This window comes from Protobothrops mucrosquamatus, unplaced genomic scaffold (assembly GCF_001527695.2).
Source record: "Protobothrops mucrosquamatus isolate PMUCROS unplaced genomic scaffold, P.Mucros_1.0 scaffold1869, whole genome shotgun sequence".
NCBI classification, from domain to species: domain Eukaryota; kingdom Metazoa; phylum Chordata; class Lepidosauria; order Squamata; family Viperidae; genus Protobothrops; species Protobothrops mucrosquamatus.
Window position 1 is genome coordinate 74,756 of NW_015387998.1, and position 12,861 is coordinate 87,616.

Sequence of the window (12,861 nt, forward strand, 5' to 3'; positions counted from 1 at the left end):
TTCATTCACTCGGCTAAAAAAAAAAAAAAAGCAAAAGTTTCATTTTAAAGCATTTGAAACGTAATTCACAAGACAAACTGAAATAAAGCAGGGCGACTGATTTAAACCAATGTACAGAACTACAGTCATTCTTCCAGGCTGTTTGGTTCTCTTAATATTATTCATTGAACAAGAAAAAAAGATCAATAGATAAAAATAAAAAGTTTTTCTTTTTGTTTCATAGAAATCAGTGGGGCTTACTGCAGAATAAGTATGTCAAGGACTATATAGTAAAACAGTTGTTTATAAAACCATATAAATTTTCCTTCAAAATTTCCCCTTCTTTGGGAAGACTACAGCTATAATTTTCTAGCAAGGCAAAGTGTATTTAATTATAATGAAAATTTTTGAAGTATTATTTGATGAAGCAGCAAGCAAGCTATATGTCAAATACCACTTTTTGCCCAAAACAAAAAGGTTAAAAGCAGATATTTAACATGGTACAACATTAGACCTAATTTGTTTAGACCTATAAATTGTCTCCTCCATGTGGCCAATGACACATGAACAACACAGAGTAATTTACTCTGTGTTAAATGTAAGGACTTCAAACAGCTTCCAATTTTCTTAGAAAAAACCCGAATTAAGTTTATAGGAAGTGGCAGCCAGCAGGTGTATCACCACCATCATCCCTCGTGGAAATCACTTTTGTTGGACCACACTACAGACTATGAGTACACATGCAACAAAACATTGTGCCTTCTTAATTATGGTCTGTTTCCTTTCCCTTGTCTTCTATCCAAAATAACAATGTCCCATCTACTTCATAAATCATACAGTTTTCTTTAGAATGTGAAATATTTGTAACCTGTCAGTAGGCATAAGGTAACTGGAAAGATAGAATTCACTCTTTTTCTCTTTGAATGATAAGCCTAATCAGTGCTTCTGTAAAAACCTGAGGTTTACCTTGAAGTGAATTAAACTTTCAGACTTTTATCAGTGATCGTGCTGGTGGTATTATTGGCCTGCAAAGATCACAGGAAGTATGGTGATGATTACCACCACAGAAGTTTTTTTTCTGTTTTCTTGTTTTATTCAATCTTCCAAATACCTCTGTATTTCTTAATAAGCGGGGGTGATTTGGAGATGTGGAAGTTCTGTTAACCTTTTCTCCCTAAAAAAAAGGTAAAGGAGTTTCTGCGGATTTTACTCCAGGAGTCATTGCCAACTATTGTGGGGGAGGGGCGTTCATCTCTGTTTCAAGGACATTTGAGTCAGCACTGTCTGGAGACATTTCTGCAGCCATGTGGCCAGCAGGACATCACGGAGCGTTGTTACCTTCCCGCTGAAGTGATACCAGTTTATCTCTTCACATTTGCATGCTTTTGAACTGCTAGGTTGGCAGGAACTGGGGTGAGGATGGAAGCTCACCCCATTGCATGGCGCTCGGGTCTCAAACCCGGGCTGCCGGCTTTCCAGCATCTTAAGTACTGAGCCACCACACAGCCCTTTCTCTCTAAATCATTTTCTGATATTTTTTTTCTTCCTTCAAAACTGCTATTTTCTTTTGGGGGGGGAAGCAAACCCTTTCAGAAAATAGGGAAAATTTTTAGTCAGGAACGAAGCATAACAGGAAAAGATTAGATAGAATTCCCTGTTTTCAATCTTTCTTATAATCAAAGTCTCAGAGAACATCTAGATCAGGGGTCCCCAGCCCCCGGGCTGCACCCCACTTTCTATTTGGAACAAGGCCTCGCGAGTGGCAGGCCGGCATGCACATGCGTGGGCAGCTCCACTTGCGTGAACGGCGGGCCAGCATACATGCAGCTCCACTACTGCAAGTAATGGGCCCGCATGCACATGCGCACCAGCCCGCCGCTTGCACAACCCAGTTTCCCTCTCTCCCTCCCCAGCCGGGCCACCAAGCCACAAAGAGTGGGGACTCCTGGATAGAGATTTTTTTGTTACCTTGTCAATTTGAAAAATTGTTTTTGCAAAACTTTTGCCTTCTTCTACCTCCTTAGCTATTGTTCATTTTTACAATAGGAAGAAACACAGATACATTTTCAAATATCAGAAAAGGAAAGTCATGGAGTGACAATTAACTGTAATATTGGATATATGTATGTTGATCATCTTTCAAAGGTAAGAATAAATATCAAAAGTAATTTAATGATATAGACTGTACTCTTCATTGTTATCATATCTGTATACCAAGGAACTATGATGGATCTCCTCAAATGTATGTTCCCTTACCAGAGTATTAATAATTATTAACAAAAATGGTCTCCATCTGCATTTTCTAGTATTTCTAATAATTGGTAAAAAGATTAAAAATAGGTCAGATTAAAATGTTAAATTGCAACATTTCTTAGATATGAGAACAGTGGTGTGACATATGGTAGCACTTTGGGGTTTGTTTGCTGTAGCTGTTTACAGCAGTTCAGTTCAGTGCAATGTTTGGAAACCATAAAAATGGAGCATGGCTAGTCATTAAACAGAGTTAGGGGTACATCTGTATAGACAGGATTCCTAAGATGCTTAGTAGCAAAATTAGTTTAAGTCACAGGTCTGCATGTTGAGAACTGTATTGATTGTTAATCTATATGCTGCCTTGGTAAGTGAATAGTTATAGACTTCAGTAGTATAATTACAGCTAATTTACTGATTACAGTGCATAAGATAGATAGATAGATAGATAGATAGATAGATAGATAGATAGATAGATAGATAGATAGATAGATAGATAGATAGATAGATAGATAGAAAGAATACAGATTGATTAATGTAAGCTGAAAAAAATCTTTGTTTCAGGTGGACATTAGCTTTGTGTTGGATTCAAGTTCACTCAGCAGAGCAGAAGATGACTTACACATCAACATTAATGCAACTTGGTAAATATTGCTTACTACAGGTTGTTACTTTAGACCTATATTTGAAAGAACAAAGAACTGCAGAAAAATACATTTCATAATTTGCAGAAATTTCACGGAAATCTAATGTGATCTTCCTTTTTGGGGTTGGAAAAATAGGCTGTGGATACAGTCCTCAAATGGGCAAAACTCTTGTACCAAAATTATAGAAAATGTGCTTGCTTGCATTTGATCATGCTATCTATTGCCAAATGTACTGTGTAACAAAGAAAATCAAACAGTACCCAGGCCTGTCAGTAAACATTGTGATGTGTTGTAACATTTCTCTCCTTCTGTAGTGAAAACGAATTAGACCATGATCTGCTGTCCGATAACAGTGTAGTGTTAGCTTTGGCTCAGAAACACGAAGTTGAACTGAACATTCACGGGTAAGCATTTGGACATGTGTATAGAGCTGTTGCAAAGCAACATTCAGACATTCACTGATTTATTAGTGTTTTGAACCTGTGGATGTTCTTGTGTGTTCTTTTAATTGCTCACCCTTAGCTCGTTTTTATGGAAAGGCAGCATAAAAGCTTCGCAAATGCTGTTTTAACAGGATAACTAGGTAAATTCAGTGTTTGGGCTTTCAACCTTATAGAGGTTTAATGTTGTCCGACAACATTAAAGATGGATAGCTGAGATTTATTTGAGTTACAAAAGCCTAATTTCAGAAAAAAATATTAAAATACATAGTGGCTCTTGATCTTAACACAGCTTTTTAATAAATGAAAAAGTTTTGAAATCTGTTTGTATAATATGTATTAAACTTAATTGTAAGTATTTAATTACAATTAAATACATATATAGGAATATGGATTATAGTGTAAAACTCAAGAAATAGAAAGAGATGCCAGCATTATTTTTTTTAAAAAGTGGCATACACTTGGCAGAGTGCATGCACTTGCAATTTAAAAGGTGCCTGGCTTCTTCAGAGAAGGCTAGAAAATACTCTTGTTTCAAATGCTGCAGAGATATATACAATATTGACAATGCCCATCTAGGTAGAGCAGTCTTAGGCCCAGTACTCTTCAATATCTTCATAAATGACTTAGATGAGGGAATAGAAGGGAATCTCATCAAATTTGCAGATAACACTAAGCTGGCAGGAATAGCCAACACCCCAGAAGACAAGCTCAGGGTCCAAAAAGATCTTAACAGACTTGAACAATGGGTTCTATCCAACAAAATGATATTTAAGGTTTTGCACCTGGGCAGGAAAAACCAAAGGTACAAGTACAGATTAGGTGAAACCTGGTTCAAGAACAGTAACTCTGAGAGGGACCTTGGAATCCTAGTGGACAATCATTTAAAATGAGTCAGCAGTTTGCAGCAGCAGCCAAAAAAGCTATTACAATCCTTGGTTATATAAACAGAGGCATAGAATTAAAATCACATGAAGTATTAGCACCACTTTATAAAGTCACATCTGGAATACTGCATCCAGTTTTGGTCACCACATTACAAAAAAGATGTTGAGACTTTGGAAAAAGTGCAAAGAAGAGCAACTAAGATGATTAAAGGCCTGGAGACTAAAACATATGAAGAATGGTTGCAGGTTTTGGCTATCGCCAGTCTAGAGAAAAAAAGGACTAGGGAGGACATGATAGCAGTATGCCAGTATTTGAGAGGCTCCACGAGGAGGAGGGGGTCAATTTGTTCTCCAAAGCACCAGAAGGCAAGACAAGAAATGATGGAAACTAATCAAGGAGAGAAGCAACCTGGAATTAAGGAGAAACTTCCTAACAGTGAGGACAATTAACCAGTGAAACAGCTTGCCTTCAGACATGGGTGCTTCATCCCTGGAGGTTTTAAAGAAGAGACTGGACAGCCACTTGTCTGAAATGATATAGGGACTCCTGCTTGAGCAGGGGGCTGGACTAGAAGACCTCCAAGGTCCCTTCCAGCTCTATTCTGATTCAGTCTTTCCAAAATAGGTGAGTTCTTTTTTGATACTCAGATGCAAGCTGGATATGTGACTGACTCTACGAGGACAGTCAGTCCCAGCAGATGAGGCCTCCATCTCATCTGCATCTCTACCCTCTCAGAACTGTTCTGGAAGATCACGTACAGATTTAGAGGCCATGTAGAAAAGCAGGAGGAAAACAGCGATGAAAACTCCAATTATGGAAGTTTAATTGGATGTAACTAAGTTTTAAATCTGTATGGTAAACGGTACTCAAAGAAGTTATCATATGATTGATTCCACTTAAATCAATATTTTCTCTTTTATTGCTTGTAGGTCTGTGTCTCCAGCATCATTTATTTATGGACCCACCAAAGAAAAATCACCACTTTCTTGCATGAAGGAGACAATCAACATCACTTTCTATGTATGAATATTATTCTCTATTTTCATTGACTTTTGGAATAATGAATTAAAGTAAATTAGATTTTTTTTTAAAAAAATGTTTTCTCATGACTGAGATGGATTTGAATCTTAAGTCTTCCCAATCCAAGTCCAACATCTAACCCTCTACAAAGTGGCTTTCTTGGCCACTGAAGCTCTGCCCACGCTGATCAATCTCTGAACCCTATTCATTTAATTTTATCCATTATGTCACAGCTACTCTCTTTTTACAGTGAAGGAGGTCATCTTGGTTTTTGAATCATAAGTGCCATTGTGAATCGCCACATTTATTATAATGTAAATATCCCCTTTCAAAAATGGGTGTTTAATTTTTGCTCCATATATTCGTTGTTTCAAAAAAAAAGACTTTCTTGCTGGGGGAATGGCAAATAAGAGCTATTTTTGTATCTTGTACCATAGGTTTAATTATTTAGTTACAATGTCCTTTAATGCCATTTTGTATACCTTAAGTATGCTTTGGACACTGATCTGCAAATGTTAAAATATACAGACGTTTTAGCAGTATATGTTCAGTAAATGTTCAGAATTCAACATTTGGAAGTGAAAGATTTTTAAAATTCCAATTGTTTTCTTAGGAGAAAGGCGATAGGGTGCAATAGTTCTGATATCAATTCAGATAAAATACTAATTCATCTCTGGCCTTCTGTATACCAAAGGTCAGTAATCCTGGAGTGAGTCTGGCTCCCGATGTAAATCTGCTGATACAGATACCCAATTTTTTTCTACCAAGAGATGACAGGTTGTTTAATATACTGGATGTCAAGGTATGCTTAATTTATTTTCTGGATCTGGAACATGAAATGTGACACAGCATAACAAATTGTCCAGTTGTTAGCTTTCTACATGGATCTGAAAGCTTTATGAGCGATTGTGATACGCTATCTTTAAGAGGAAGACCAAACCAGCAATGCCATTGATAGAAAAAGGTGTAAAGCAGCATAGGGGAGAGTATGTTACAAACAGATTAAGACAGGCAAAGGAGGCTTAACAATCTTTGTTTATTGACGAGTTTCTGCTTTGACTTCAGAAGACATCAGAAAATACTATGAAAATATAAGAATAGGTGAATAATTGAATTTCAGGCTAGAGGGGCAGCAAAATCTACAAGATATTGGGAGTAATGCAAGACCCACTCCTTTTGTACATGCCTCGAGATCACACAAATTTGCAAAAAGAACAGGTCTGGTATCATGACCTTTTGACACACATCCCGTAGACCAAGGCTTTTCAACCAGTGGTACGGGTACCACCTGTGGTACATTGGCACCTGGCAGGTGGGTCGCGACCATTCTAGAAAAGTGGTAGCAGGGGAGGGGAATGAGCTAAACCGGTGGCAGCACCGCACAAGCCTGAGCGAGAGACAGCTGGAGCTGCAGGGCTGTCAGGGCTCAGCGGAAGCGCCAGGATCAGCACTTCTTTGGGGCTGTCAGGGCTCAATGGAAGCGCCAGGATCAGCGCTAGGCTCCAGCTAGAGCTCGGCGCTGATCCTGGCACTTCTGCTGAGCCCAGAAGAACCCCCATCAGCTGGAATGTTGCAGCATCTCCAGGGTCTTGTGATTTACATTCAGATGCTTGGCAACTGATTCATATTTATGACGGTCACAGTGTCCCGTGGTCATGTGAAGTGACCAAAACCTGCTGCAACCACCCAGCAGATGGGGGGGAATAAAAACCAACACCCCCCCACCCCACCCCCGCTGCCAATCCTCAACAGAAATGCTCACAACAATGAAAACCTCGGACAGGAGGAAGAGCGCCACCGGGTGGGCAGACAGATGTCTTGCTCGGCTGTGGCTTGGGGGGCACTTTTTTCAGTGCCATTGTAACTTTGAACAGTCACTAAGCGAACTGTTGTAAGTCGAGGACTAACTGTACTTCATCACTTTTTTCCTTTTTTTTTTTTTTTTGGTCATCAAGTTTTTGACACCTTGCTAGGCGACTGGTGGTATTTGGATATTGCCATATCCTAAAAGTGGTACATTGGGTGAAAAGGTTGAAAAGCCCTGATGTAGACATTTCTGAGAAGGCATTTGCCTCAAGATTGATGCTGCCTGCCTTAAATGTTTGTGGTTCCCTGATGTTGATTTACACTGTAATTGGCATCTTGCTTTTGAGTTGTACTATTCAAGATCAGTACATAATTTTAATATGAAAGTAGTAAATAAGTTACTTCCGCGCAACTTCCATAGAAAGGGAAGGAAGGTTAGGTAGGGATGTTCAAAACTTTTCAAACACGAGTAAGCTCCAAATAGTTGTTTTGAGTTTAAAACAGCTGGTTTGCATTGTTTCAGTCACTTTGGAAGTATTCTGAGGTCAGTTTCATACTCAAAATACTCTCAGCCCAAATGACACAGCTGTTCCAGCTCAGAGGAGTATATTTGGAATTTGAAGTTTTTCTCATGGCTCATATTAGGAGAAAAGAGTCAGTGATGCTGCATCACCAATAAAATGCAGAAGAGAGTGCAGTCAGTCATAAAATATTTGGGGTTCTTTTTCCCATATAAAATAATATTTTTTCCAACATGGACATGAAGACTTGTGATAGGTACTATGAGCCCTTATGAATGGTGTTTGTGATTACTGCATGCTGGTGCTTTTCTATTCTTAAGATGTGCCTTAGGAAATCTTAAAAAGGGCTACAATTGTCCTAGGTGTCCCCTCAAGCTATGAAATGGACAGCAGATATATTTAATAATAAAAATATAAAATAAAATAGCTGTCCTGCTTATAACAACTATATCCCCTTTTCTTCACTGTCTCCTCATGCCCCAGAATCTTTAAAGACATGGATTAAAGTATGGGTCAAACTTAGATAGCATTAAAGCTTAGCTATAAGTTTGCTCTTCCCATTATTACTTGAATTTGTTTCATTTTAATTAAGAAAGTTTTATTAAAACAGTAATTTTTACTGAGCTGATTTACGATGTTATATGCAATGTCTACAAATTTCTTTGGTATCAAAATGTAAGACAATTATGGTTTTGCTCATTTGCAGACCACTGATGGACAATGTACCTATGAAAGTCATAGGAGAGACTGTATTTTACCAGAAGAACGGGGAAATATGGTGCAAGATCTTATTATATTCCTCACAAAACTTGACAATAGACCACTGGTAATTTCACTGTTTTTTTTTACTGATTTGTTAAAGCTGTAATGTCTTCCTATTGCATATTTCTGCCTTATAAGCAGAGTTTTCAGAACCACAGAGCAGCTTGTTTATGCTTAAATAATTTAATGTATGCCTCATTTCAGTGTTAAGCTATCTGGGAACAAGTCACATTGTATTTAAGGGCATTTATTTCTCAAAAGACATAGGCAGGATTGCGCTGTCAAGAACTCAACAGTTGGAAATAAACTTATAAAGACTTAAAGAATAGCACAGTAACATTTGCTGAGGCTTCAGTACTCTTAAAATTTGAAAGCTTAATGGCTCATATTCAAAACAGTTGACAAGTGATAACCAGTGCCTCCTTTTAAATGTCTTTCCATAAATTAGAAATACATTACTATCAAAGCCATCTAATGGTTTTACACGTGAGGCGTTTCCAAAAAGCCAGATTAACTTAATTTGCTTTCTTCCAGACAGGACTTGACACAAGGATAGCTCAGAAAAACACAGGTTCTGCCTACACAAACAATACCATATCTGTCTCAGTGGTGCTGTCCTAAGAAACAATGTGCTGGGTTGGTAGATTTACCTACCCAAGGAAAACAATAACAACTACCTATTGCTCTAGGTCAGGGGTCTTCAAACTTGGCCCTTTCATGACTTGTGGACTTCAACTCCCAGAATTCCTCAGCCAGGCATGCCTGGCTGAGGAATTCTGGGAATTGAAGTCCACAAGTCACAAAAGGGCCAAGTTTGAAGACTCCTGCTCTAGGTTATAATGCTGAGTTTAGTAATTTGTCAGAGCCTGATCAGCTGAGAGGGAGAGCTCTGCTTTACTGGGAAGAAGCCTCTATCTGTTGCATCCATCGCAGTCACCCAATCACAGCTGTTAGGCACTGTGGGTGGGAACATTTGCAGCAAAACCAAAGCAAAGCATCTATGGGGAGGAGTGTCGGGTAGCATGCAAAATGTAAGGTAGTGCCTTGCTAACCTACCCGTCAACTTCTTGGAGCTGGAGTTGTTGGAGTTCATGAGTTGATGTTGAATTCCTAGATTACTCATGCAACCTGTTAACACACTGAAGCAGAAGCAATTGCTGCTTGTCTGTCCTTCTGACCCCAAATCCCTGTCTTTTGGTAGGTAGCTATAATGGTATGTAGGGATGACTACGGGAGACAGGGCAATGTGACTGTACCAATGGAACAGTCATATAAAAGGTAGCTTATCCCACAGCAGGAATATGTGAGGCAAAAGGCTTAGAAAAGACCCTCCCTAATTTGGGGGCTGTAAATGGGAGAGAAGCACTTTCAGACTAGCAAAACTATGTTAACATAACCTTTTAATAAAGTAGAATTAGGTCACCTGGTCATGGTTCCCTGTCTGGTATATCTCATAAGGCTGACAGTATTTGAGATAGCTTTGATTCCAGCCACTCTTGTCTATTGTATAGTTGCCTGTCAGCTATTACCCCACAGAGGACCAGGAGTATGTCTGCACTAGCTAAAAGCAAACAATAATTGCTGGGAAGATTGCACCATGTTGTATCTTCATCTCAACCACTGCCAAAGCATGACATGCAAATGGCAAAACCTGTGTTGGAAACACATGGCAAAAACCCTCTTAAATTTTAGGTTCAAGAGAAGGACCTGAGCTTCAGAAGAACCTGAATTGAACTGGTCTCAAATGTGGGCTGGAGTTGACAGGAAAGTTGCATCATGCAGAAGCGTCTCCTTCAAAAACAGTTATTCAAAAACCCTCAAGCTGGATTTAAGGGGACATGTAAATGTGCTTATGTTAGCTATTGCCTATGAGCTAATGTGATTCACGGGATGAGAAATGAATCCCACATTCTTTTCTAATCTGAGCAAGCCTGGAGTCAAAATTTAATTGTATATTCCAGTTGGTGTACAAACATGCTTATGCTCCATTTTGCATATATATCTACGTGTGCTGCACTCATGTTACTCTGTGTAATACATCTTTATATTCTTTCTCTCCTAAAGTTTTGTATGAAGAATGATCCACTATGTTGGCAAATATTTTGCAAATTTGGAGACATGGAGAGTGGAAAGGAATCAACTGTTAATGTTCATCTTGAAGCAACACCTGCACTATTAAGCATAGTAAATATTTTAATCTTTGTGCTATCATACTGAAGGCTATGTAATCATATTCTTAAGTGTTGGAGAACCAGACAAAATGTCATGTTTCAATACCAGATTAAGTAGTTGCTTAATATTTTTTTCTCTGAATAACCTCAGCTGAAAAACATTTAATTTTGAATAGGGTTAGTCCTATGTAGACTCTCCATCTTACCTCCTTAGCCTCACTTATTATTTCATATTGTTTTTATCTGAACCTTTACAGAGCAATTGATTTAAAATATTTTTTTGACTTCTTAACAATAGGATGAAGCTTCAGTGCTTACCTTTCAAATAAAAGGAGAAGTTTCAGCAGATCAAAATCCCAGAGTAATTGAACTCCACAAAAATAAGCAAACCACTTATGTAAGTATTATTTGAGAGTCAGAAAGTAAAGGAGAGGAAACATTGGACAACTTAAGTATTAACCCAGATCTGCTTGGATTTATTTTCTAACCCAAAGCAGACGGGATTTATCATTCGGCATTAGTCCTTGCATTATTTCAGCATCCGACGTCTATTCTGCTACATATAAAACAAGGGCTGTTGGGAAGAAGCACATTATATTGTTTGCATCTATCTGCAAGAAAGCCATATTTGTAATGTCATAAACGCAGGATCTTTATTGCATGATTATTTAGTCAGAAATTGTACTGTAATCAGAGTTCAAACATTTCTCTGAAATCAGTGGCATTTTGACTTTTGTGAGATTTCTTTTTTATATCTACCGTGAGGGCAAAAAGGTCACGGCTCAAATCCAAACCATACTTCTGTGAGAAGCGGAACCAAGAGTATTCCAAAGCTGTGTTTCTACCTGCGATAACTGTGTTGTTTTATTTTCTACAGGTCATTTTGGAGGGACGTCATAACCAAAAGACAAAACATAGTGTCAGTGTCTTGCTTATTTCAATAGGTTCCCTATTTGGAATTGCTTTGCTTTTGCTTCTTATATTAGTTTTATGGAAGGTACGTATTTCAGTTTTAATCTACACATTGGTGTATTTTTATGGGTTGGCTAGATATCCATCCCAAAGGAAAAAATACAGCTTTTCTAAACACTAAAAGAAATCAGCAATGTGCTCTAGAATACACAGCTTTTGCTATGATTTTTATTTGGCATTTGGGAACAAATGTGGTTTTTATGCAGCTTATTAACTTTAATGTGATTTGGGGAAATGATAGCATAAAATGAACAGAGAATTCCAATAGCCATTTGGACAGATGACAAGGGGAGGGAGAAATGAGGCTTTGGAATCATGGGGGAAAGTGGTTAGCAGTTATAAATCAAGAGATTTTAGGTTGCCTGACTTCCCAAATAAATAGCTTCTTGTTTCATTTTAAACATTTTTTTTGCAATTTGGAAAATGATATACTGTAGATGTAAGTGTTAGAGGGAGAATGCTTTTTATTTGGTTCATCCTCCTGCTGGATGAAATGTGTCTGGTTTTTTTTAAATGTAAAAAATAAGTTTTTATTCGGGATGTTTAAACTTTGGTATGTATTTTGAGTATAGGTGAATCTTAGTATATTAAACCAGTGGGCAATGTTCTTTTTCTAAAATATAAATATGCATACGTATTAGTGCTTTGAAATTGCAAACTTTGTAACTATTTTTGGAACTGTGTATTCCAGGTGGGATTCTTCAAAAGAAAATACAAACATTTTCCTGAGGAAAAAAATGGAAGTGAAAGTTTGGAGTTTTTTAAACATATTAACAGTGATACCTCAGAGTAGCAAGTTTGGTAGAAGTTAAGAATTATCTGCTACAAGAACCGTTAAATCTTAAGGCCCCATATCGTATGTGAAAGGAATAGTCATCAAAATGGGCTTCCGGAAGCACAAATCATAGAAAACTCTGAAGGATAAAGATATTCAAGACTTCTCATCAAAAGGAAAGAAAAACTCAAAATGCAGGAACAAGGAAACACTAGGAATTGCTCCTTGATTTTTAAAAAAGTACTGGAGAAAGGAGCATTGTACTAATCATACTTGAATCGCGAATGTATAACCTCGCTTCCCAAGACATTCCAATGTACAGGAGGATGCTACATTAGCCCAATTTTAGTCTCCACACAATTAATGTAGAGCCGTGTTCTCCCCTTCTAGTTCCTAAAATGAAACCAGTGACATCATTTTTTTAGATTTGCAAATGTAGTGGATGCTGACAATTTTTATTCTACTGTCTCCACCTTGCTCTGGAAATACTGGGAACCTCCAGGTAAGAACTATGCTTATATGTAGGACCTCTTCAATGAAAGAAGGGAGGCTTTTTTTTTTTTTTATGGAAGGGGAACAACATGCGATCTTGGATATCCCCTCCATTGTATCTGTTCAGACTTCTCCTGC

General features: G+C 37.9%; 1 protein-coding gene across 1 annotated transcript in view; it reads left to right on the forward strand.

The window, feature by feature from the left end:
- The window catches only part of ITGA4 (integrin subunit alpha 4), a 33,180-nt gene extending 20,766 nt beyond the window's left edge, over positions 1-12,414 (forward strand). Inside the window, exons 15-24 of the mRNA XM_015823437.1 lie at positions 2,026-2,124; positions 2,794-2,873; positions 3,191-3,280; positions 5,134-5,224; positions 5,919-6,026; positions 8,258-8,377; positions 10,378-10,497; positions 10,783-10,881; positions 11,362-11,481; positions 12,148-12,414. Coding sequence (XP_015678923.1) covers positions 2,026-2,124; positions 2,794-2,873; positions 3,191-3,280; positions 5,134-5,224; positions 5,919-6,026; positions 8,258-8,377; positions 10,378-10,497; positions 10,783-10,881; positions 11,362-11,481; positions 12,148-12,249 — 1,029 coding nt within the window. The 3' untranslated portion in view covers positions 12,250-12,414. The remainder of the gene's footprint in view (positions 1-2,025; positions 2,125-2,793; positions 2,874-3,190; positions 3,281-5,133; positions 5,225-5,918; positions 6,027-8,257; positions 8,378-10,377; positions 10,498-10,782; positions 10,882-11,361; positions 11,482-12,147) is intronic.
- The last annotated feature ends 447 nt before the right edge of the window (positions 12,415-12,861 follow it).